Source organism: Diplotaxodon limnothrissa, linkage group LG15 (assembly GCF_057381915.1).
Source record: "Diplotaxodon limnothrissa isolate DT_005_m linkage group LG15, D_limnothrissa_male_GT1.1, whole genome shotgun sequence".
NCBI classification, from domain to species: domain Eukaryota; kingdom Metazoa; phylum Chordata; class Actinopteri; order Cichliformes; family Cichlidae; genus Diplotaxodon; species Diplotaxodon limnothrissa.
In genome coordinates this window covers 10,204,107-10,229,858 of record NC_140610.1, presented here as the reverse complement: position 1 = coordinate 10,229,858, position 25,752 = coordinate 10,204,107, and the positions used below count along the sequence as shown (strand labels likewise).

Here is a 25,752-nt window from a genome sequence, read left to right as displayed (position 1 = left end):
GACACCAAACAGACAGCAGCTGCAACAGAAGAGGAATCAAAATTTTGGCCAGTGAAAGCTGAAGGAGGATTTCTTCATCCTTTGATCATGTGTAAGCTAATCCTGACTGCCTTCTGTACCACTCACTGGGCAGGCAGGGGAGCACTTTCTATATTCTATTTAGTGAAGCCCTCAACTACAGAATCTTTTCTACTTCATATAATAACGCTCCACATCGTCATTACATGAAGTAGAAAAGTAGATTCTCCAGCAGAGAGTCAACTGTTCTCCATTTCCACCCTGTACTGTCACAATATTCAACTCTCTGCACACAATAAGCCACTTTGTTGCATTGTCCAGTACATTTTACACACAGTTACGCTGAAACATCAGATATTTGCATTTCACAAACCAAATATAATCAACCCCACAGATAAAGAAGAGGGAAAGATAAGGAAACACTTGGAGGGGGGGAATTAATGATAAGCATGGGGAAATTTACAAGATATACTCAAAATGGTAAATGAGCTTTAGTGCTTTGGTGTGACAAGCACATATTGTATGTTAAAGGACTAAATCATACTGTATATAAGTGTGTCACAATGTGTCAGAGGAATGACTACAACTCTTGAGTTATTTGCTAAATGTTTTCCTAAATTAATCACAACTCCAACTGCTCAGAGCTTTACTTTTTGTGTATATTGGTCATAAACGGAGCATTTAAGTGAAGTGCGTAATTTCTTCTTGGAGCATACTGTATCAGGTTGCAGGGGTTTTCCTGGCTAAAACCAGTTCTTTCTCACTAAAACTGGAGCTCAGACTTTTGTACTGTTTGTCAAGTTCACGCAGATCAATTGAAAAAAAGAAAGAGAAAAAAAAAACTAACCACGTAGCAAACCATGTTATTTGCTAGATATTGTCATTTAAAATTTTCATGTAGGCACCAACAGAGTTCAGTTCAGTTACTGACGACAGTTACAGAGACGTGAGAGGTTCAAAGCAGACAGCAACCTAGTCAGCGTTCACCTTTCAGTCAAACTTTACTGTGCGCCTGCTGTGAAAACATAAAAAATTGTAAAGAAAAAAAAGGGAACTTATTATTTACTTGTTATTTAGTGGAATACTAACAATAAAAACATGTACATGTCGAATATTTATTGGTTTATTTTCTTCGTATTTTTGTGTCTAACAGGTTAAGGCTGTTGTTAGTAAAACGATGAAATTTATACCCTTCTTCTTTCCACTTGTCACATTTTGCAGAGCCATTCAGTGGGTTACAACAGAACCTTTGGTGGTCTGGTTCTGGTCTTCAGGACCTGCCTTAACATGATGATTATATAAATTGTATAAAGCAACCACACAGGCAGGGGCAGATCTACTGTGGTGGCATGTGCCATCCTAAAATAATCCCTTGCCATCCCTAGTGCAACCATAGTTTTGCATATGACAGTGTTGTTTATAGCATGAACACTTTTACCCTAGCTACAGTTAACATTGAATATAAATTCTAAAACTTAATATATTGCAAAATGTTACCCTTGCATTAAAAATGTGTTACCCATAGTGTTGAGCTGGCTTTATTTCCTGTTGTCAGTAGTGTTTGACAGTACAGATTTCTGACCTTATGTGTAAATTCAAGCATGTAACAAAAAAGTGCCAAAGAGAAGTTAGACTTGCATTTCTAACTGATCCACCTAATGTTGTGTAGCTTTCAGGAGTTTATACTTATTGAGCTACATGCTTATTTATTATGTTGGCTGTACAGTACATAAGATCGAACTGAAATGTTTAATGATTTGGGATAAAGCCAATAAGAAAGTTATAGACTTTGTTATTGTTATTGTTTATATGAAACGTGTATACTTATTGCATTTGATGTATTTTCACCATTTATATATAATGCATATTACAGAATGTAACTACTGTATGTGTCTAAAGAAATGGCTTTGCTTTTGCCACCCCCTCTGATTTCCATGCCACCCTCATGCCACCCTAAGAAAATTTCTCTAGCTCTGCCCCAGCCACACAGGTCTTGTTAAAAGAGATACCTTAGCTTGAAAAACCAAAACAATTTCTGTACCGGGCTGTTAACATGTTTACTGTAATAGCAGAACAGCTTACTCCTACTTATGACAGGAAAATCTACCTGGTTTCTTTTCTTTTCTTTTTAAGCCTTTTGGAAGGATCTGTAGGAAATGTTCTTCAAGCTTTCCAGTGTGTTTTAACCAAAGACTGCATATGAGACGGAAATGACCGCTGTGACACAGGCGTGTTTCCAAGATTGTTTAAGAACCGTGGCACAGAGGTACTAATAAGTCAGAATATTTCATCAGAAGTAAAAGCATTGTAGAAAACTGGTGTAGAAAACATGATTTTTAGGCTCTCACGAATGCCTGTATCCAATTTATTAACTTAAACATAATCTTGCACTGGATAAAATTGTTTCAAAGTGGAAAAAAGTATTTAGACTTTTCATTTAAGTAAAAGCAAACTAAACGTTAAAATCCTAATCAAGTAGCTTAATAGTTCACAGGTTCATTGTTTAAATTTTAAAGCTTTAAGCTAGTTACTTAAAGCTTTAAAGTAACTAAAGTAAGTGTACTCATTATGTGGAATGGCACCTTTAGAATTATATACAGCGGGGCAAAAAAGTATTTAGTCAGCCACCGATTGTGCAAGTTCCCCCACTTAAAATGATGACAGAGGTCAGTAATTTGCACCAGAGGTACACTTCAACTGTGAGAGACAGAATGTGAAAAAAAAATCCATGAATTCACATGGTAGGATTTGTAAAGAATTTATTCGTAAATCAGGGTGGAAAATAAGTATTTGGTCACCTCAAACAAGGAAAATCTCTGGCTCTCACAGACCTGTAACGTCTTCTGTAAGAAGCTTTTCTGTCCCCCACTCGTTACCTGTATGAATGGCACCTGTTTGAACTCATCATCTGTATAAAAGACACCTGTCCACAGCCTCAAACAGTCAGACTCCAAACTCCGCCATGGCCAAGACCAAAGAGCTTTCGAAGGACACCAGGAAAAGTATTGTAGACCTGCACCAGACTGGGAAGAGTGAATCTACAATAGGCAAGCAGCTTGGTGTGAAAAAATCAACTTTGGGAGCAATCATCAGAAAATGGAAGACATACAAGACCACTGATAATCTCCCTCGATCTGGGGCTCCACGCAAGATCTCATCCCGTGGGGTCAAAATGATCATGAGAACGGTGAGCAAAGATCCCAGAACCACACGGGGGGACCTGGTGAATGACCTGCAGAGAGCTGGGACCAAAGTAACAAAGATCACCATCAGTAACACACTACAACGGCAGGGAATCAAATCCCGCAGTGCCAGACGTGTTCCGCTGCTGAAGCCAGTGCATGTCCAGGCCCGTCTGAAGTTTGCCAGAGAGCACATGGATGATACGGCAGAGGATTGGGAGAATGTCATGTGGTCAGATGAAACCAAAGTAGAACTTTTTGGTATAAACTCAACTCGTCGTGTTTGGAGGAAGAAGAATACTGAGTTGCATCCCAAGAACACCATACCTACTGTGAAGCATGGGGGTGGAAACATCATGCTATGGGGCTGTTTTTCTGCCAAGGGGACAGGACGACTGATCCGTGTTAAGGACAGAATGAATGGGGCCATGTGTCGTGAGATTTTGAGCCAAAACCTCCTTCCATCAGTGAGAACTTTGAAGATGAAACGAGGCTGGGTCTTCCAACATGACAATGATCCAAAACACACCGCCCGGGCAACAAAGGAGTGGCTCCGTAAGAAGCATTTGAAAGTCCTGGAGTGGCCTAGCCAGTCTCCAGACCTCAACCCCATAGAAAATCTGTGGCGGGAGTTGAAAGTCCGTGTTGCTCGGCGACAGCCCCAAAACATCACTGCTCTCGAGAAGATCTGCATGGAGGAATGGGCCAAAATACCAGCTACTGTGTGTGCAAACCTGGTAAAGACCTATAGTAAATGTTTGACCTCTGTTATTGCCAACAAAGGTTATGTTACAAAGTATTGAGTTGTATTTTTGTTATTGACCAAATACTTATTTTCCACCCTGATTTACGAATAAATTCTTTACAAATCCTACCATGTGAATTCATGGATTTTTTTTTCACATTCTGTCTCTCACAGTTGAAGTGTACCTCTGGTGCAAATTACTGACCTCTGTCATCATTTTAGGTGGGGGAACTTGCACAATCGGTGGCTGACTAAATACTTTTTTGCCCCACTGTATCTACTGATTTGGGGGATTATAAAATTAACAGTAATGTTATCTAATGCCCTCATTTTAGGGGGCACAAATCATTTGTAGGGGGGCATCAGTTGGAGCTGGTGCCATCCGATGCCCCCCTGGAGAACACACCCCTGCTCTGACATTAGTATCATCACTATGCTATCATCTAGTGAGATAGCTAGCTAAATATACATATATTTTTTAAAGGTTTATTCTTATTCATCTTTATAACAGGTATTCTTATTGTATCATCAGATTTTTACACATTGCTTTTTCATTTCTGCTTATTATTTATTTATTTATTTATTTATTTATTTTTTAGGCCCCTTTATTTATTTAAATTCCATTTTTCTGCTTAACTGAGCTATTCTCCTTTACTGAAGTCATTTTTACACATTCTTTTTAATTCCTTGGCTGCTGTACCACTGGCATTTCCCTAGTTTTGGGATGAATCAACTATATTTTATCTGGCCATTAAGTTTAAATTACTTTGCTGAACAAAGTGCAATTTTTTACCCCTGCCCCGGTAGTGGTCTTGTGTGGGATGGAGTGTTTACATCAGGTGTATTGTTCGCTCTGTAGAGTGCTCCAACTCCAAAAAAGGAGTTTCCTGGGTACGGAGACAAGGTGACCTTGCACAATAAGCTAAATATATCATTATAAAGATCATCACTATTCACACTATTCATTTATTCAAGCATCCTATCACAATATAAGATATGCAGAGCCCAGAGCTGTAGCTGCAGTTCACAGAGCAATGAATAACAGTCATTAGGACAAAAATTGTTCTGGACTTTTATGATTCTCAAAAGGATGTGACCTGAATGGCTGCCTCTGTCTCCCTGTTAGCCCTCTGTTCAACTAACACCACTCAGTAGACTGGTGGTCAGTTTCCTATTAAGACTGGAAATATGGGATGTGCAGTAAACAACAAGAACCCTGCACTTTAACTCACACAGCAGCAGCTGTATTTACAAAAATAACTCTCAACTTTCCTTTGAGGGAGCTATCATTTTCAGAAAATCCTTGTGTTAGTGTTTTGCAGACCAGAGAATATTTTTAACCTGGGCCCCCTAGTGGGTCAGAGAGGCTATATATCTGAGACTAATGTTAGTGGCAGAGCGTGGGAAGGCTTGTGCAAACAAGCCAGTTCAAGGTGGAGAGAAGCACAATAGATCGATCAGGGACTTTAACTCCTTTCACTGAATAAATAGCAGTCTTATAGTTAGAAGTCTTTTAACCCCCCACAATCTGCTTATTGATATCTAAATATTGTCACTAAAATCCCTTTATCATTACAGTTACTAATAATCCAGATCTATCCTGTAATCGCTGGATCTAGATTATGAAAAAGACATATTACGTTCAGTGTTGGCTTGGGTCTTTTTGAAAATCCCAAACGCTATTATTTTTCTGTCAGCAGCTCAGGGATTACCCAATTATATATGATAGAGCTGTCCAGTTTCCAGGGAAACATCCTAGTTACTGATCCCATGAGACAAGAAGAGGACACGCTGCTGAGTGGGGAGTCTGGCAGCAGGTGAACAGTAATTATTGGATAGAGAAATCCCTCCAGTTTTGTATCTTATTGCGTCAAAACCTCTAAGAATAGCAAGTCACACACACTCCTCTGTGCCGCAGAGGAGCTTAGGCTACAAATGAAATTCACAAAACTTTACATCCAACAATAATGAGTAGCCTGTATTTGAACTAGTTTCAGCTGTTCTTGAAGTGTGAAAGTCATGCTTGTTCAGAAAAAAAAATTATTTGCTTCTGTTTGTTAATTCCAACCCTTTCTGGGCACATTTATTTATTGATTGTGAATTAAACATTTCAAGGAGTAGGATGAGAGCTTCTTTTGAAATCTTACACCTGATTGACTGTAACCGTTTTGTCACCTCTGGGCACGGTTCCAAATTTTCATTTAATTTCACTCCAAAGAACAGACACTTCCTTAAAGAACAAGCCTGCTGACGCAAATGCACACACCCTTTAACTAGCTGTTGTTATTTTATGAGTTATGCTCCTTATCACTTCTAAATACTGATAAGACACATTCACACAGCAGTAATTCATCATAAAAAAAAAGGGCCTCAGGCAAACTCACAATAACTCAGACAAAGAGTTGTTTCAGGGCAAAATTGGATAAAACTGGGTGTGCTTAACATTGATTACTATAAGTGTTATTCTGAGTCAGCTCTTGCTCTGTTACTTAGCCATGACTGGCAGACTGATGTTTTGTAGTTTGTTAAAAGCTTTCACATCCCTTCTCAGCAGCAGAAAGCTATCAGGGGGATGGCTTTCTGTGAATACAAAGCCAAGCCAAGCTGAGCTGTTGTCAGTGTGGCACGTAGGCGAACTCAGCTGTTTCATCATCACTGTGCTCACAATTACACCAAGGCAGGGATCTCTGTCTGTCTCCCTCCCTGCAATCCTCTCATCCTCATCATTGTCTCCCTTCCTCCTCCTTCTCCTCCTCCTCCTCTCTTTCTACCAGGCGTATGCTGCCTGGTTCCTCCCCTGGGTTGCAGCACCGACGCAGGTTGGCGTCACAGTGGTCTAATTTTACTGCTGTTGATGCTGATGTTAAAAGAAGCAACAGGCACCTGCTATTTCTGCAGCTACCCCATCTCCCCGAGCCCGCAAAAGGGGTATTAATAAACAGAGTTATTAGATGCTGCATGGTCGCACACGGAAGCTTTATTGAGGAAAAGAGGGGGGGTACTGCTGAAGAGTAAAGGAAAACAGATACTGAGAAATAGGCTGTTATGCAACGGCACTGCAAGGACAAAGCAAGAAACCCTATAAAAGCCAATCTCATAAAGAACACCATATTTTGCTACTTCAGTGCTTTGAGCGATATTAAACTTGTTCCTCATTTGAAAGCAGGCCCTGAAACCAGGAAGCAGAGCAGCAACAACTGCTGACATCTTGTGTGGCTTTACAAAAAAAAGGGTGTGACCACACTGGAAGGCCTCCAACGTCAGAGCTGGTTGGTTATTGTGCGACAGTAGTCTTCCACCAAGCATGTCTTTTACACAGACACACCACGCATTTCCTGTGTGAAGCCATTAGGCAACCTGCCTTTTGATGATTCTGCACATGATGAAATAGTGGTACAAGGGGAAATGAGCAAATGAGGTGAGAGAATGACATGCAGACAAGATGAGAAGGCTGGGAGAGGTCTGATGACACAGTGAGGAGCAATAAAAGCAGAATAATTAATCTGCAGAGATGCCAATGGAAAAAACACACACACAAAACACACCACCGAGATTTATCTGAAATAATCAATGATTACTGCATAAGTGATGCATTTATTGCCTTCATGGTCTCCTGCGTAACAAGAGGCAATAGATGCCCCCACCCCCAGACCTTCAGTTTTAATTCATACTGCATACACAAATTATGGGGGTAAGGATTGGGGGAGATTATACTAGATTATATGAAAATTTCATTTCTAGATCTTCCACATCAGGTGACCTTTTTAACTAACAAATGGCATTTGGATGTCATGCTGTCACTTCAGCATCCATGTTGGCACAGATTTGCTTCAACAAGATCCACATTTAGCATACAGTCACAGCATAAAAATAAACCCTTATCGCTCATGCAGAAGTTCATTTAATAGGTCGACAATGCTGTCTGTGCCTTTATGAATTATTTCTGAGGACTCCTCTTTTTCCTTTTTTTTTCCTTCCTCGAATTATGCTGTAACTCGCACGTCTTTTGTTCTGTGGGAGGTGATGTTTTGGCTAATCGGGGACCTTCTGATGCACGAGAATTAATTAAACCATCGTATATTGTGGCTGAAAACGTCACTTTCAGATCCTCCTGCGAGTTCCCTTGCACAACTACAGATCGCGTGCGTATGTCTGTGTGTGTGTGCGCGCGCGCACGGTTGGACGTGAGAAACGTGTCGCATCGGTTACGAAAGCAGTGTGCAGCAAGCCTTTTTCATCTTTTTATCACAGATGTCGGTGATTAAATCGGCTCTCCCTGAGACCGGCAGAGGGGAAAAAGCCGAAAGAAGAGAGCGTATATCTGTTTTAGCGGGGGGGGGGGGGAAAGCGCTGACCGAGCTGCCCGGTTACTTTCTGTTGGCAGGCGGCAGCGAGCAGCAGACTCCTCGCAGAGCCCTATATTTGGGCACGGAAGTCCAAACGTCATCGCGCACGGCTTACGATTAAAAAAATGGAAAGAACGCACTGACGTAAGAGCCACTGACATAGTTAACCCTGGCAACAGGCGGAACAATAAATAGAGCAAGTGGAGGTACAGGGAAAAAAGATGGCTATGCCTTATATAAGCTAATTTTAGCATTATTTTAATAATTTTTGAAAGCATTTTACTGGAAATGCTTTTAATTTACTACTCCTGAGAATATTCCCCTCTTTTTCTCTTCTCTTTCATCTTTTCTAAAATTATTTTTCCTTTGCCTCTCTTCCCCTAAACACGGCGGGAGGTTTCTTCCTGTTAAAAAGAGTTTTTCCTTCCCGCTGTCGCAAAGTGCTTGCCCCATGAGGTGACTGATGAATACACCTGACTTGAACTGAATAAATATGTAAATACATATGTGTGTGTGTGTGTGGATATCGTGAGAGGAAAGCAACACACCCAGCCAGCACAGATGATTGAATTGAAATATCACTATCTTTTTATTTACATATTTTACAAACAACATTCTTCTTTACTATCTCTTTCTCTATTCCTCTATGTGTAAAAAAATAAATTTAATAAATTAAAAGGACTAATGTTTTCACAGAAAACTTTGGATAGACCACTCAGACCATGGTTAAGACAATGCACGTGTTTCTTTTTTGTTTGTTTTTTTCTTTTTAAAATTTCACAAACAATTCACATGTTAACTCTCACATTCCATTAACCAGAAAACAAACTGGATCAATAATAACTATTGCTCTGAACATATCGATAAACAACAAGTTATGTTATCTAGCACCATATAAATCATATACGAACTCATATAACGACTAGATGGTATTAGTTGAAACATGCGGGGAGGGTTTTTTTTGTTTTTGTTTTTTAAACTTGCTACATTGGTGTTATAGGCAAGTATAGATAAAGGCAGATAAAAATCATAAATAATTTAATATAAGTCTGTTCCATAGCCCTGTGATCGGCACATCTACGTAAGAAAGTGTGCTTTGATCGGAAGAATCATTGTTTCTTGTACAGTCTTTTAGAGGGCCAGCAGGGTGGGTGAGCTGAGGGAGTCGGAGGACTGCTCATTGCTGCTGCTTCCTCTCCTGTGGGCGACGCCACAGGTGGGGACGGTCTCTGCCTCTGGGAAGGTGAATACAAATGAAGACGTGTAGGTAGTGCAGGCTGGGGTGCAGGTTACTACAGGTGTGCACAGGGGCTCGAAGTCATTGGTATTAGCTGAGGTGTGAAGAGCCTCCCACTCCTGACCCGTGTAGAGGGAGCTGGACAGGTCGACCTCTGGCACAGACCGTGCCGTCTCCATCTCCGTCTTTGCCAGGAGATCCAGAGACTCCTCCAGGACAGAGGACTCCAGGTCTGACATCTTGACTGTGCTGCTAGAGACGGTGGCTGTGGAGAGGGTGGCGCTGGCGCTGGAGAATATGGAGTTGGAGGTTGAGGTGAAGGTCGACTGGCTGGAAGCGATAGCGGGTGTATGAGAGACGGTGATCTGTGGCTGGGTGGACACTGCAATGGAGTGGCAGGAGTGGGTAGGAGAGAGGGAGGTCAGGGGGAAGTCTGTGCCCAGCTCAGAGGGGATTTTGCAAATGGGCTGGTGGGCAGCCAGAATGAACTCAAGCCTCTCCTTCTCCTTCAGCAAGTTGGCGATATCATTCTGCAGGTTGGATTTCTGGTCTTCCAGGATATCAGTTTCCTGTAAGAGAGAGAAATGGAGGAAGTTGCATCAGCTTGGCTGTTGGATAGCTCTGCTATAGCTCTGACAATAAACATGTTTCAATGAGTGATGGTAAATCTGATGGGATACTTACAGCTTGCAGAGTGTCTGTAAGCTCTCGCCTCCTGTTGCGGCATTTTGCTGCTGCCTGCTTATTCCTCTCTCTGCGAATCCTTCTCTTCTCCTCTTCCTCAGGTGTCATCTGCACATGATAGAAGGTAAAAGTTAGGACCCCTGCTCTTTAATAATCTTAGTCTATATATATACATAACACTTCATGAACGAATGATAATTACCTGTTCCACTTTGCCTCTCTTGTTGTGAGCCCTGGACATTGCAGATTTCATGACTGCTCTTGAGTATGCAGGGCTAGGACTGGAGGTGTAAGGTTGAGCTCCGTGGGAAGGGGCCACTGAGGAGACCACAGGCTGGACCATCCACTGAAGATCTGGGCTTGTGGAAATGGCTGTGACTGTGGGGATGAAGGAGGCACTTGATGCTGTCAGGTCTGTGAAATCCTGGAGGAAATGAAGTAAAAAAGGAGATCGTCAGGACATTTGGTACATTATCAGGAGGGGTGGCAGCATTGCAAGATGTCTATGAATGAAGCACGGAGGGTCTATAAAAAGCTGGATGGTTTAAAAATATCCTTATGATGTCAGCTATGACGTTACATTCTCTCTATGGAGTTTCCAGGTGGATGAATGAAGCTTGCCTTGCACTGTGTGGTGCGCAGGTCAGAGTTCTTTTTTAATATATATATTTAAAAACTCAATGGGTGCTTTTCTTAATTTCCAGCCAGCCTTTTTCATTATTAACATTATTATTATTTGAAAACATCAAATTTAAGCTTTGTCAGTTTAATTTAGTAAACATTCAAATCTCCAACAGGTTCTTTCTGAGCTGAAATAGCGTGTTGTAAAGATTTAACAATGTTTAAGCGGACATACCTGAGACTGGGGAGATCCCATGCTGGAGTAAGATCCCGCTGGTGACGGGTAATATCCCAAAGTGTCCACGGACGGGGAAGCGGTGCTGCAGCGAGAGGAAGAGTCGCAATCCGCGTTGAAATTGAACATCATCGTTCCTTTTTTTCGAAAAAAAATTTAAGCAAATAAGAAGATCCGGACAAACTCTACTAAGGACGAATGTAAACTTGAGGTCAGGATAGTCCTTTAGTGGGTTTGCGAGAAAACTCTTCAAGCGCTGCTCCCGATCAGTTCTCTTTAGTCGCTGTTCTGCTACTCAAAGTTAGACTGCCAACTCTCCGAGCTGGGCCTTTTTTATAGTGTGCCTGCTGACGTAGAGAGGGGTGTGCCGTTCACCCGACACCAGGAAGGAAAAAAACACCAAAACACTGACTTAACAACGCCGTAATAACACCGACTTTTCCTCGCGCTCCATTTAAATTCAATACACTTTGTTTGCACGAGTCACGAATGAGTCATTTACAGGTGATAAGTGACTATTTAAAATGTTTATTTCTAAAACTCGTCTTCAAGAAATGGAATATTCCGGAGCGGGATCCCCGATACGTAGGTATCCATATATGGTGCATCCTGTGAAGGAGGCGGGGCCTGATGGGAAATACACCTTGAGAGTGGCGGACAGCGGCATGACGTTATGTAAAACAACAAACACAGACGCTGTTGTGAAAACTTGAAGAACTGAGATAACAGTGAGGAAAAGTGCGTCCTACACAGCAGGGACACAATTAAACATGTAAATGTGTCTGTGCTGAACAAAACGTACCAAACAAACACATTAAAAAATAAAAATCTGTTTCTGTTTTTTTAACCCCCTCCCCCAGCCGTGCGCCTCCTTTTTTATTTGTATTTTTGAAATATAGAAACTCAATTTTATCGTGCAAACTTGTAGTTAAGCACTTTGTGATATTCACCTTGAAAGGTGGTATATAAATAACATGTTATTTAAGTACTCGCTAACTTCACTCACTGACTCACTTATCGACTATTTTTAAAGTGTTTAATTTGATCAATTGTTACACATTTAATGCAAGACAATTCATACAATCACAGGAGGCCCATGTTTGTATGTGTAGGTAGGTCACAAAGTACAAAGAATAATTTGAATAAAGATAAGAATAAGCGAGAAAACGGTGGGTAATTGATTTTCACTTGATTCTGTGGTCTGTCTGTTAAACCGACTTTTAATTTACTTATATACTTAATTTTATCCATGTATTTTTCTTATTTAATCCCATGCGTTTATATCCAGTAAGTTACAATGGAATTGTTTCATAGAATTGTCTAAAATATCTCTACATAAACGTTACATGTCAGGACATGGGTGACATGTTCTCCACCCTCAGGTACTATTTGTACTTTTCGCCTGCAATCCAGAACAGGGCGTGTTTAGCTGCAGAGCGAGCTGATAACTGGTTTTCTGTGTGTACGTTTCCTCGACGACAGTTTACATTTCTCAAAGGAGGGGACGGGGAGGGGTGGCAGTTAATTGTAAAGGTCTTCCCCAAAGCCACTAGCAGAGGGAATCCTCAAGATTTACGTAAGAAGCTATGAAACGAATTCATGAAATGCAGGCTTAACGGTGAGCCAACATTGCGACTGCATTTGCTGTTTAATAACTGTTCATTCTCTGACATCAGCACTTTTTTTTTATTATCGTGTTGACTTGAGAAGTAGGTCTGTGGAACAGGCATCGTGACTTTCGTGCAATATTACCAAAGTCAGCAACATTTTGCTGGTGGTTTTGTTCATGGTTTATTCTTAATAAAGGCGATACATTCATGCACATAAAAAAACACGAGCAAAGCATTTTATGAGTTTTATGAAACACAATTCATACTTTTCTTCTTCTTCTTTTCTCTCTCTCGTGAGTCTTCCGGGAATTCCCTTCTTTAACCAAACAAGCACAAAACAAGCGCCATAAGTGCTCTCGTCCCATTAAACAAACCATAAAGACTAAACAAAGGTGTCATTGTGTCAAAAGACCCTAATTCAGGCTATAGGATTTTGCGCTTTCTTTCCCGCGCCAGTGTTTTGTTGAACATTCCTGGTTGTCATAGCGACGCCCAGCCCCTTTCGCGTCAGTGACGTCCATTTAGTTTTTATTTTTTCATAGCAAAGAAGATCGTGTGTAATCATGAGGAGGAGCCACATCAACAGAGAAACACCAAACCGACTTTTTCGGCATCGCCTGTGGAGACGGAACGTGCACACGAACACGTCAGGGGCCGTTCCCGGAAACGACGTCGGAGTGAGAGCTCTGAGTGTTTTCAAGTCTCTGACAGTCCTCCCCTTTCCTCGGTGTCTGCGGGTCAACGGAATGGAACGGGACACCAAACAAGCCGTTTACCTTGAGCGGTGTTTGAGTTCTGTTTGAGTGGTTGGCATGAAGGTTGCTGACCTGCACTGTTTGAGTGACCTGGTTTTTGCTAGTGTTATTTCGTGTTGGAATGATAATTTAATCGAAATAAAATTATAATAATAACAATAATAATAAGAAGAAGAAAGAAAGAAAGAAAGAAAGAAAGAAAGAAAGAAAGAAATGCAATTTCTAAAAGAAAAAATATTTTTTTATATTGCTGCTTTTGAAAGTATTTAAACTCTCCGGTTATCTAATAGCTGAAGTTATTTATTTTTTATCGCTGCTCTTTGGCTCCTCAAAGGAGAACAGTTCACTAAAATGACCGTGAACTTGGATGCCAGTGGATCTAAAAATAAACTCCACAGTCTTTGCGCATTCACGCTCAAGTTGCTTTGAAGAAGACAACTGTTAGAGATGTGCTGAGAGGTGAGTATTGTTCGACCTTTGAACTTCGTTTTGTCCCAGGCCGCTCAAGCCGACCACCAATAGTGATGTGCCGGTAAATAGGGCCCAAGGCGGGGGGGTTGCCACTGCCGGGAAGTACCCGGGAGCACAGAGCAAACAGGGGGGGAGCCTCTCACTCTATCCAGCGCTTATCCCTTTCACTTGGGTGGATTCGTGAGGTCACATGAAACCTAAATATAGCCCAATCCAGCCCGCAAGTTCTTGTTATGGGAGCAGAATTAGGTTATGCGGGAACATCAATTAAAGCCCGGGCTTTAATTGGTGCCGATAAACTGCATTACAGTCTGTGAGAAAGTAAGTCACGTTGCTCCTGTCTAGAAATTATATCAGTCACTGGCCTTCTTGAATTCTCCGATTCCCTCGTGAGTGTGTTTTGCACATCTGCGGCTGCACCTAATTGCCACCCTTATATGGAAAGGTGGGTCAAATCCTTCGCATCCTCAAACTAACGCCTGTGCGGGCATTCTTGGCGCAGCTGATGACGCTGATATCAGGTACAACATAGGGTCAGTCTCTGAGAGCTTGTTTTACTTTCTTTTTGCGGCAGTGAGTGAGTGGGCCACACACAGCCCGGCAGCGTCCGTCTGCGCGCTATCCTTGTGCCACAGCACGCCCCCCCTCTCCCCCCTCTCCTCCCGGAAATACCATATATGGCTCGACCGGTCCATCGGCGATTGGCTGCTTGGCTTCAGCGACAGTTCTGTTGCTGGAGCTCTATTCATATGTAGAGACAGGTGAAAGGCAATGTGATACGTGAATGACACTTAATTTTGACGGCTTATAAATAATCAGACAGTGTGCTGGAAGCTTTGTGAAAGAATTAAATTAATGCCGGATTTTATTTTGTGTCTATAAATAGAAGTTGGAACATTAGTGCATAATCATTGTTCTAATGTGGACAGTTTGGAGGAGAAAGAATCGGGGAAGCACCACACTGGCTATTTTAAAACCATTTATTAATGAAGCCTATTACACTGCCTCCACTTTCCTTCTAAAGCATTGAGAGCTCGTGTTACCGTGAAAGCCCAGAAGCATTAAACAAAGGGTAAATGTCGAGAACATCTGAGGGCATGACGGGAACATATAGCCTGTGATGCAGATGCTGCATACATGAAGTGACGTAGATCATTCATGGCGGTGGGCACCTTTTGGAGGGAGGGGTGCCACTTTCTATGTGCACACTTTTTAAAAAAAACCATTTGAGTTCTGATAATAAGCTGAAATGAAACAATGGGTTAGTGTTGATTTTTACGCACTTCAGTGATTTGATTGTTGAACTGTAAAAAACCCCATCTGCTAACCCCTTTCTCCAGTCACTTCTCCCTCGGTGAAATGGTTCGGTCTCACCACACAGATTTCATTCATAAAATTCCAGCTCACTATAAAAGGCGGGCCTCTCCACTATGTGCACAGTTATGAACCTGGCAAATGGAATATAGGCGTCCGGGACATCCGTTTTCTGTCTAGCACAGACTGACTGTTCAGTCTCTTATGCGGTGATTTAATTTTATTTTGAATTTTTATTTTTTAATGAAACCATGCATCCAGACTCCAGCACTGAGTTCGACTTATCGTCCAGCTGTAGCACAGCATCGCCTGGCGGGGACACCCCTGGGTGCAGTCAGCATCCTCCTGATTCGCTTTCATCATCAGTGGACAGCACCAAGGTAAAGCCGGATCTCATCATTACACACACAAAAACCTGATCACAAAGCGTAATCTTGTGTTTGACGCATGCGGGTGATAGAACTGCATTCCTCAAATTCTTCACATTTTTATGAAGTCCTTTTCATGCACTGCATTTCCCCTAGCAGGATTACTATCCCGTGTTGGAAAAATGACTAGAAAAACATGCGTATCTCTGTAGAAAATCCCTAAAAAATACCCCAACAAACAAACAAGCAAAAACAGCGCAATGATATTATTATTTAAATAAAACTGTTTGTACTGCTGTCTGCTTCACAGTCTTCGTTGCAACCTTTTTTTTTTAATCTATCATAAAAACTGATGAGGATGCGAGGCTGGTTCTGAGGTGTTTACAGAGAGCAGATTTTTTTTGTCTTCTTTGACATTCCTTGGACAAATGATTGATGTAACATTTAAACATTGCTAAAGGTCAGCCAATAACGTGGTCACCCATTCGTCAGATACGCTAAATTAGTATTTTACTGCATGCATATGCATGTCTGTCTGGTGTGGGTTTTTCCAGGATACTGAGACCAGTGCAGCAGCCTCCTTTGTTCCGACTGTGACTGCAATCTCAACATCGCCAGAACTAAAGTGGATTGTGCAGCCTACAGTCATCACATCTGCCTCTCCGTCGCCCTGCCGTGCAAAGCCCAAAACTCATGCAGCGACCCAGTCGTCTTCCCGGCCAGGTGCAAACAAGGCGAGAGCCAGCAACAGGAAAGGGCCGAAAGAACAGGTAAAGAGAAGAGAGGGGTGGGCGGTGATGCTGATGTGTCAATCAACCACCAGTCAATCAATCAGTCAGTACAGCGAGCAAAAGAGCACTCTGCCCCGATCCCCACACCATCCCCAACCACCTCGTTTCCACTCATTAAGCTTAATGTGAAAACTGAGATATCGCGATATTTTAGCGGGACGGGACGCAATTAACTGCTTTTTTTCTTTCCCTGTCGTGGGGAAATAAAGTGTTAGCGGATTGATCTGAATATTTTGCTGCGGGGAGTCAGTCATAAGCCGATTTGATCATGTTTAATTGGTGCAGAGCGGTTACTTTGGCGGGGGTAACGAGCTCAGCCTTGTTTATGTGCGGGATAGGAAATTGCATGCAATGCGCGTTCACGTGACTGGCTAGACCGTGCCAGTGGTGCAGCATTTTAACGCCTGAACTGAGAATCTTCACCGACCACATCAGCATTCACTGCATAGGAGATTTTCTCTCTCTCTCTCACTTTGGCACAAGAAACGGTGTTTAAGAGCCAACTGCCGACATGGCAAGACCTAGTGGGATGAGCGTTTAAATTAATGGGCTATTTCTGATTGATTTTAGCCTTCCAAAGAGGAGGAGGAAAGGAGGAGGATCAGGAGGGAGAGGAACAAAATTGCGGCAGCCAAGTGTCGTAACAGGCGGAGGGAGCTGATAGAGACCCTTCAAGCTGTAAGTAATGCTTTGTTAAATCATTATAGAGGATTCATTCTCACAGAATACTTTGCATACTTCCAAAGATGAATAATGTCTCAGTTCACAACAGCGAAGCAGAGCGGTAGAGCCACATAGGTTTTTTTTGTTTTGTTTAGGGTTTTTTTTGTGCTTTGCTCATGCTCTTTTCTTTTCTCTTTCTCCCTCTTTCCCTCAGGAAACTGATACTTTAGAAGAAGAAAAGTCCACCCTGGAGACAGAGATTGCCAACCTGCTAAAGGAGAAAGAGAGACTAGAGCATGTCTTAGCTTCTCACCAACCGTCCTGCAAACTCTCCTCAGATGATGACGGCAATGGTGATGATGATGAGGGGGATGATAAGGAAGATGATGTTGACACAATGCTGCAGGATCCACCGGACTCCCCGCAGCTGCTTTCCATGTTAGAGAATGGAAAAACCCCAGAGAGCAGCACAGCTGGAGAAGCCCATATTGGTCAAGACATGAGCAGTGTCCCTTGCATCCCTGCTGCAGCCATCTTGGGAAACTCCAACATCCTTTTGTGCTCCAGCGCAGAAGAGGAGGCTCTGGAGGAACTGAAAGGAGATGACTTGGATGACTTGGTGCCCAGCATACAGATGGAAGTGACGCCCGAGACGGCCGCATCTGTCCCTGACATACTACAGAGTACTGACCTGAGTGGGCCCTTCTGCCTCTCAGACTGGGAAACCCTGTACAAGTCCGTGGCAAGCGACCTTGAGTCTCTGAGCACCCCAGTCATGTCTTCCAGTCCCACTTGTAGCAATTACCGCACAGTGTTTTCCTTCAATCACTCCGAGATTGATTCCCTGGCTGACGGTTCCGAGTGCCTCAAAGGCAGCCTCGGTGCATCCGAGTTAATGAAAGATAGTCTTAACTCGCCCACACTCCTGGCCTTGTGAATGCAAAGAAGTTATGCAACAATACTGTATTCTAACCAGCCAGCAAGCTCCAGTCGCTCTCAAATAACCTTTTGTAGTGTGAGTTTCGATGTCGTGCATATACCTGAAAATCAGAGATTGTGTAGACGCAGTGTTTTTCTGTGACTGTAAACACGGTTGAGTTCTTCCATGCTGTTGCTGCAGTTGTCTGAGATGAGACCTTGTGCTAGTAAAATGCATGCAAATACAAGTCATCTGTAATCCAAGAAGAGATGGTATTGTGTTGTTAAAAAAAAAAAGCTCTGCGTGTGGTCTGAAACGAGATCCTGTTGAGTAGCTTAATATATGTGTAACACTGTTTTTGACAAAGCTGTGTTGTAACAAGTGAATTATAGAAGGATACTAATATGTAAGTGTAACATCTTGCTGTAAGGTGCCCCCCCTCCAGACCTGAACTGACATTTCCTTTTACATTTGTTTTCCATGAAAAACAAGATCATGCCATGTATTTTATTGAGATGTATTTTATGACATAGTTTATTTTTTTACTTATGAAAATATAGAGATGCAAAAAAATCAACAACAAACAAACAAAATCAGAAACAAAAGAAAACTAGAAACTAGATATTGATAAAATATGCTGGAAATAAAATACCACAACTGCAATTAATGCTGTGCTGCTGTTGTTATTGATTTAGGAGCATTTATATGAATAGATAGTCGGCACCACAGCCTTGCTTAGTTGGTGACTTTACATGAAGTTCCTCAGCAGATGAAGAAACCATGAGATGCCTTAGAAATGTGGTGGGAGGGGGACGAAGAACAGCTGAACACCTTCAATGCAAACTTCATCTGTAATAAAACTGCTTTAAACCCAGTTTAAATATGAATCTGACCTACCAAACACTCACTAAAACGTCAGAAGAAGAAAAATCCTAAATTTAAGGGTGGTATTAATGATGTTCTCGTCTCAGTATCAATCCATAAAGACGGCATTGCGCCTATTTCTGGCTTCGGGATTACATAAAGGAGACGCGTCGTGGACGGAGACGTGTTTGAATTGAGTGGGAAGCAGCGCAAACAGCAGGTTAATTATTTATTCACAGCCTGCTCTCTGCTCCACTATTGTCACGGTCAAGGGAATCCGAGCGCACACACGGCAGCGCAATGCGTGCTGTGCGTGACGTCAGCACGCGATTGCCGTTTCGTTTCAGTTCCTTTGACCATATTTGGGTAGTTGCAGTTGTTTTGTATCCATAGCAACGGGTGTTAAATTTCGGAGCTGGAGAAGAAACAATCCAGAGGAGAGCGCGAGCCTCATTAAAGACCAAGTTTCTCATCAATTAAGGAGCGGGTGGTCACGTGACTGACGATAAGCGGTGCAGTCGGTAATTTAGAGGTGCTGAGGCATTTCTCGGAACAGCAAACGAAGGGTTTAATGAGGGATAAACCTGCTGGGGTTTGTCCTTCAAGGAGGAGATAGTGTTTCAAGCTTGCAGTAAGCATGTTCATCCCAGAGGATTACTTTTTATCCTTTTTTACTCATAACACAAAGTCCTTTGCAACAAAGCACACGGCTTGCATGTCATGCCTTAACAGTGAACGGTGCAGTTCTTCTTTTCATCAGTAGGGGTGGCTACAGCGAGAGCAACAGCAGAGCAGAGAACTTGTCATGTAATGAGGGCTGCAGGGCTTTCACTTCCCCCTTTGAATACCTCAGTTGTTACGTTTGCACAAACAGACCTAACCAAATCGAGTTGTTCATCTTTAGAAGTTATCAGTGATACTTAGGAAAGCATGCGATCTGCCTGATATATAAAAATTATCCTTTATTTAAGTCCTCTTACTGTAATCAACATAGCTCAGTTTTAGTGTATCTGCTAGGGTATTTGTGGACTTGAAGGGACTCGGTTTACAGCATGCATATTTGGTTGACTGGTAAATCTAAGCAGGCCACAGGTGTGGATGTGAGAGTGCAGCACATCTCAAAAGTATTCGCGGTGCTTCACTTGTTTCACATTTTGTCATGTTGCAGCCTTATTTAAAATGGATCCAATTCATTTTTCACCTCAAAATTCTACTCTCGATATTCGCTTGAAATTCTCGCAAATTTATTAAAAATAAATGTACAGAAGTATTCACAGCCTTTGCCATAACACTTAAAATTGTGCTCAGGTGCCCCCTGTTTCCACCAATGATCTTTTAGATGTTTCTACACCGTGATTGGAGTCCACATGTGGTAAATTCAGTTGATTGGACATGCTTTGGAAAGGTACGTGCTTGTCTATATAAGGTCCTCCTACAGCTGAAAATGAATGTCAGAGCACAAATGAAGCCGTGAAGTCCAAGGAATTGTCTGTACACCTCCGAGACAAGATTATACCAAGGCACAGATCTGGGGAAGAGTACAGAAAAACTTCTGCAGCAATGAAGCAAAGGCTGTTAATATTTGTATACACGTTATATTTTTGTCTTCTGTTGTTAATAAATTAATAAATTATGGGGTGTAGTGTAGAATTTTGAGGTGAAAAAATAATTGCATCCACTTTGGAAAAAGGCCGTAACAGGACAAAATGTGGAACAAGTGAAGCACTGTCAATACATTCCAGTTGCACTGTATACGAGACTTAGACAAATGTAGACAAAGTCCACATATTGGCACTGTGAAACTGACTGACATGGCATTAAGGATGAGTTATTTTATTTTTAAGATATTTTCTGAATGTTTATTTGCAACAGTGATGCATTTAAGCACAAACACTGCAATAAACTGAGGTCATTTCTCAAGAAATAATGTACATTTCAAGCTTTGCCTTGAATATGGACATGCCTGATCTGCTGCTGATGAATTGTTTGTGGCTGGTTCCGCTTTTTTAATGGTGCATAAACCAGTCTAATTCATTTGGAAGTGCCAGCAACATTCACCTTTGCAGATATTAGACAAAACTTCAGTTCAGTGTTTCTGAGGGTCCTGTGTGCTTTTCTTCACCATTTATCTCACGACTAAACTTCTTGTTCTTCTTTTTATATATCAACTGTGTGCGTGTGATGTCCTGGCGCATGGCTATTTCAGAGCGCTGACGGATGGGCCCGTCAACAGCTCTGATGCTTCGTGACTCACTCACTCCGTCCACTCCACTTGTTCCATCAAACTATGTGTGTCCAGCAGCGTGATGCTTCTCACCTCCCGAAGCCTGTTTCACAGTTGTACCATATCAGAGAGCCAGAGTTGTTCACGACCAAACTTTGTGTGTGAAATGTGAGCGGTAGGAGTTTTTATTTTAAGAGTGGGATTGAGGCCAGGGATTGCTAAGTGAAAGAAGTGGTTTTTTGCTCTCTAACTTGAGCTAAGAAAAAGTAGCAACGTCATCAGAATGAGAAGTGGTGACGCTGCAAGCATTAAAATATGTTTGCAACAACAACAGTTTTTTTAAGCATCAAATGCAAGCACAGAAATGAGCCCTTTCATTGTTATATGTTGTTTATTGGATATTTATTACTGATGCATCATGTAGCATACTGTATGTTGTACAAGCAGCAATCTTGGGAGCTTGGACAGAAAGACTTCTTTAAGTTTCTTGAATACATTTTTACATTTGATGGGGTGAGACAGTAGTTTCACCCGAAACCTCTGCTGATAACGAACCACGCCTTTTTTACACTTTGGTTCATGTGATAAGGCACATGATTAATAGTGAGTCAAAGAGCAACTTAAAGGACTGTCCGTCTTTTGGTTTTAGAACCGATGAAGCCTCTTAAATAAGAGGTGAAACATCTTTAAGAAACTTGAAGAAGTGCAGTTGCTTTCTATCCAAGCTCCTTAGACTACCATGACCTGGATGAGCACTTAAACAGACATTAGCAGTAGTATTATAACACTTAATCTGATCAAAGGTGCCTATTTATCTGCAGCACATTCATAAACCCATAATATATTTTATAAACTGCTTGATTTTGTGTAAAATCTCAGTCTATACAGCAGCCACAATGATCACATTAGAGACATTTAAATGTAGCATAAAATCCAACCCCCTTAATTCATGCATCCAAATCATTGAATTCAGGGGTTTCAATCACTTCCATGGCCACATGTGTTTAAAATCAAGCACTCAGGCATGCAGACTGCTTCTACAAACATTTGTCTAAGAATGGGTCGGTCTTAGGAGGTCAGTGAATTCCAGTGTGGTGCCGTGATAGGATGCCACCTGTGCACCAAGTCTAATTGTGAAATTTCCTCACTACTGAATATTCCATAGTCAACTGTTAGTGTTATTATAACAAAGTGGAAGCAATTGGAAATGACGGCAAGTGGAAAGTTTGGTAGAGGGGGGGGATTATGTTGTGTTTTTATTCTTTTTAGAAGTTGCACTTGACCCTTAACTAAGGGGTCAACTCTTCAGCATACCAAGAAATTTTAGACAACTTCATGGTCCTAGCTTTATGAGTTTGGGAAAGTCTCCTTCCTGTTCCAATATGACTGTGCACCAGTGCACAAAGCAAGGTCCATAAAGACATAGATGATCAAGTCTGGTGTTGAAAAACTTGACTGGCATGCACATTCAGCCCAACTTTGGGATGAGCTAGAACAGAGATGTTAGCCAGGCCTTCCTGTCCAACATCAGTGTCTGACCTCACAAATGCACTTCCCATAAGAATAGTCAAAAATTCCCATAAACACTCCTAAACCTTGTGGTAAGCCTTCCCAGAAGAGTTGAAGCTGTTATAGCTGCAAAGGGTGGGTTGACATCATATTAAAGCCTTTTAATTAAGAATGGGATGTTCCTCAAGTTCATATGCGTGCTTCTCCCGTTGGAGAAGAGGTGGGCGTGTTCAGGCAGATTCAGTCTCCTCTTGCATCACCTGTAAATGCGAGAAAAGCTTAATCCTTAAGCTCAAGTTCAATAACCTTACCGTCAAACACGTAATCTTAAACTGTCCCTATATCTAGGGGCAAGCATAAACAAAAAACTCCCACCTGAGTGTACAGCTAAATATATTATTCACACCTCTGCCTTACTCTGACTTGTTTGAGTGTTTCCTGTGTAAAAGTGCCTGCAGGCATGTGGTTTGTTTTTAATATACTGCATTTGGGATTTGATAATAATCAAATGTTTGCATGTTAACAGCTTTATAAAGACTTAATCCAACATCTGTGCACATTTTTCAGCTCAGCTGCAGGCTGGTTAGCTGCTACTTTCCACTTATATTGCTTAGACAAAGTCTCCACTTTCAAATCTTTTCTTTTAAAGACTTGAACAGATTTGTGGAAGCCTTGTTTTTTTTTATGTGGCCATGTGGTATTTATATATGTTTCTGTGTGTCTGTGTTTATAGTTGAACTTAAATGAATTGAGCGAAACATGAAGAAGCTCGAAGGCTTTCAGGTTGGACTTATTTCCAGCGATATCAGCCCCCTGTAGTATGTCTCACATCGCTTGCCTCGGTTCCAGATTTCCATCTTTCTGTCATTCATCACGTCGCTCAACGTTTCCAGCTCTGTTATCTCACATACCTTCTTACCAATCTGTTTCCTGCTTGCCGTCATATTCCCGAGGAAGTGCTATATTTGCAGGGATAAATCAATGTCATGTGCTTTTTGGGAAAGGTTAGGTCACCTGATATGGGTAACGCTGCCAACAATGGTGCTGGTACGTGCGTGAACTCACCGTCTCCTTCCAACTGCAAGATGGCACTTTCAGTATTACATCAGAAAGATCTTGTGCTGATTCAGGAGTTTATGTTGAAATGGCTGACCTGTTCTTTTCTTGAGTACCAAACGAATAAGTTGCCACACATACAAAAATTTGGATTGTTACAGGAAGGGAAAAATGTGCTTCTTGTAGGATTTGATGCAGCATGATATGGGAGGAAGAGTAGTGTTATGATAGATGAGTCTGTTGTGAAAGAGAGATGAAGTGTGTAGTTGGCTTGATTTCTGTGAATGGAGTCTGCTAAAGCACCACATGTAAGCATTTCTGTGTGTTACACCTGCTGCTGCATTGTAAATGCTTCAGCTAGTGTACTCCTAAATGTTGGCATGTCGCCACAAGAGTCAAAGTATGAACAATGTGACGCTCGCTGAATAAACTGTGACAAAACAAGAATTTCCATTTGCTCCGGTGCTGTCAGAAAATGGGAAATGTCATTCTGTAGTAACACAGTATTTCCAAAGGCTGGCAAAACTCAGGACATCTGTGATAAAGTTTTAAATAACCTGAGCTGTCGTATGAGTCTTCGCACAATTAATAGACACGTTATGATTTAGTCTACAACTGTCTGAGATTCTTGGGAAAGAAGAAGAAAGGAAGGAAGGAAATCAAATGGAGTAGTGTTAAAAATAACATTTAGTGTCTGCAGCGTGGAGGTTAATGAGTCAGATTTTGTGTCTGGAGGTGTCTGGTTCATTGGGTATTTCCCAAAGATGTGCTGTTGAATAATATTACAGCAAAACATTTAACCTACGGAATTTATTCAGGCCAAGGGTTTGGAAAAGATAAAGAAGTGTGACTGAACTTGTTTATCAATTTTAGAATGTGATGAAGACTTGGAAATGTACCAAATGATTAGAAAGACAGAAAAAATAAATAAAAATGTTTACTTGCTTTTGGCAAAAAATATTTGGTTTTGCTTTACCTTGACTTCTGACACCCACGTATTATGAACTCTGCACGAGTTTGGCAGAGCAGCAAAACCACAAACTCCACTCACTCTCCATTAATCAGGGTGGCAGCTGCTCAAAAGTGCACCCGAGCTCGTGCTTTAATGCAAAGCAGGATTGCAGCAGACAAATAATAAAGCTCTTTATAGGCAGGCGTTGAGGTACGATTGCAAAGGTTTAAACAGGAAAGTAGCTTTAGAAACTTTGTGGTTTACACATCCTGAGACAGACCTGGATTTTCTTTACCAGCACCCTTTTTGGTCATTCCTGTGCACTGTTACACACTCACTAAAGATCTTTTTCCTTTAACTAACGTGCTCTACACACTTGCCTGTATACCACGCTGTGTTATTTTCTTAGTTTCATTATCAAGGCTCATTGTTTTCGTGAGTAACGGCTCTGTCTTCGAATGTCAAATGTGCACCATGTGTGTTCATGTAGTGAGTGACATTTCTGGCTGCCTCCCTGCAGGCACAAAGGAACCCGGCTGAAAGCCTACACCTGCAAAGGGAGTGCTACCTCTGTTTTAACCACAGACGTCCAGGACCCTCGTGTTTTATAATAATCCGTCTGGTCATGGACTCAGTTCTGCTTTATTAACTCCACATGTCTCCCCTAAAAATTTGTCATCTGCGTTAAGAGCGACTCTGACGCACAGTCGGCCCCGACCTGCCGTCAGATGCGAGGCATAAATCACAGCAGAGAACCAAATTAGAATCTAAAAAAAGGAACAGAGCGGGGCATTTTGGTGAGCCTCCAATAACTCAGCCGCTTTTTATAGGTCGAACAGTTGAGCTGGCATCGTGCAAAACCAAAACTGAGCCTAAGCTGATGTTGAAGATAAAAACATGACACGCAATAAGAGACAATGAGGACGGCTTGGTGTGTTAAGATAAGGTGCTTTTAAAGCAGTTTGAAGATTTACCAGAAAACAATAGCAGTGTTTGGGGGTGACAGCGCTGTTTGCATCCATTTTCAAATTGTGGCACAACTTCTCAGCTGTATCTGCAATATATAAAAGGAGATGCATAACTCAACACTGCTATAAAGTGAAAGAGGGCAAAAAGCAACTCCTTGTAGTGGCAACAGTTTGTTTGTAGCCTTTTAAAACGATAACTGCACGTCCCTATAAGTAGAAA

At 41.7% G+C, this 25,752-nt stretch overlaps 2 protein-coding genes across 3 annotated transcripts; one reads left to right on the top strand and one right to left on the bottom strand.

Annotated features, from left to right (window-relative positions):
- Nucleotides 1–8,876: 8,876 nt before the first annotated feature.
- On the bottom strand, nucleotides 8,877–11,363 carry fosab (Fos proto-oncogene, AP-1 transcription factor subunit b). The gene is made up of 4 exons (XM_085373615.1): nucleotides 11,069–11,363; nucleotides 10,415–10,636; nucleotides 10,213–10,320; nucleotides 8,877–10,097 (listed from the first exon to the last, which is right to left on the bottom strand). Exons 1-4 carry the CDS (start codon nucleotides 11,198–11,200, stop codon nucleotides 9,423–9,425), a joined length of 1,137 nt encoding a protein of 378 aa, XP_085229741.1. The 5' UTR covers nucleotides 11,201–11,363; the 3' UTR covers nucleotides 8,877–9,422.
- Nucleotides 11,364–15,469: 4,106 nt separating this feature from the next.
- LOC146617053 (protein c-Fos-like) lies at nucleotides 15,470–17,977 on the top strand. 2 transcript variants are annotated; one of them, XM_085373618.1, is made up of 4 exons: nucleotides 15,470–15,598; nucleotides 16,150–16,356; nucleotides 16,948–17,055; nucleotides 17,255–17,977. In XM_085373618.1, the coding sequence occupies exons 1-4, from the start codon at nucleotides 15,470–15,472 to the stop codon at nucleotides 17,975–17,977; spliced, it is 1,167 nt and encodes a 388-aa protein (XP_085229744.1). The 2 variants fall into 2 exon arrangements, with proteins under 2 accessions (XP_085229744.1, XP_085229743.1); XM_085373617.1 differs by having other exon boundaries at nucleotides 16,141–16,356.
- The last annotated feature ends 7,775 nt before the right edge of the window (nucleotides 17,978–25,752 follow it).

Bases quoted from the DNA above. Each gene is read 5' to 3' on its own strand.
- fosab (XM_085373615.1), bottom strand. From the start codon at position 11,200: ATGATGTTCAATTTCAACGCGGATTGCGACTCTTCCTCTCGCTGCAGC. The intron at 10,637-11,068 runs GTATGTCCGCTT...CATTTCCTCCAG, and splicing joins TGGGATCTCCCCAGTCTCAG to GATTTCACAGACCTGACAGC. The intron at 10,321-10,414 runs GTAATTATCATT...TATCATGTGCAG, and splicing joins AGAGAGGCAAAGTGGAACAG to ATGACACCTGAGGAAGAGGA.
- LOC146617053 (XM_085373617.1), top strand. From the start codon at position 15,470: ATGCATCCAGACTCCAGCACTGAGTTCGACTTATCGTCCAGCTGTAGC. The intron at 15,599-16,140 runs GTAAAGCCGGAT...GGGTTTTTCCAG, and splicing joins CATCAGTGGACAGCACCAAG to GATACTGAGACCAGTGCAGC. The intron at 17,056-17,254 runs GTAAGTAATGCT...TCTTTCCCTCAG, and splicing joins TGATAGAGACCCTTCAAGCT to GAAACTGATACTTTAGAAGA.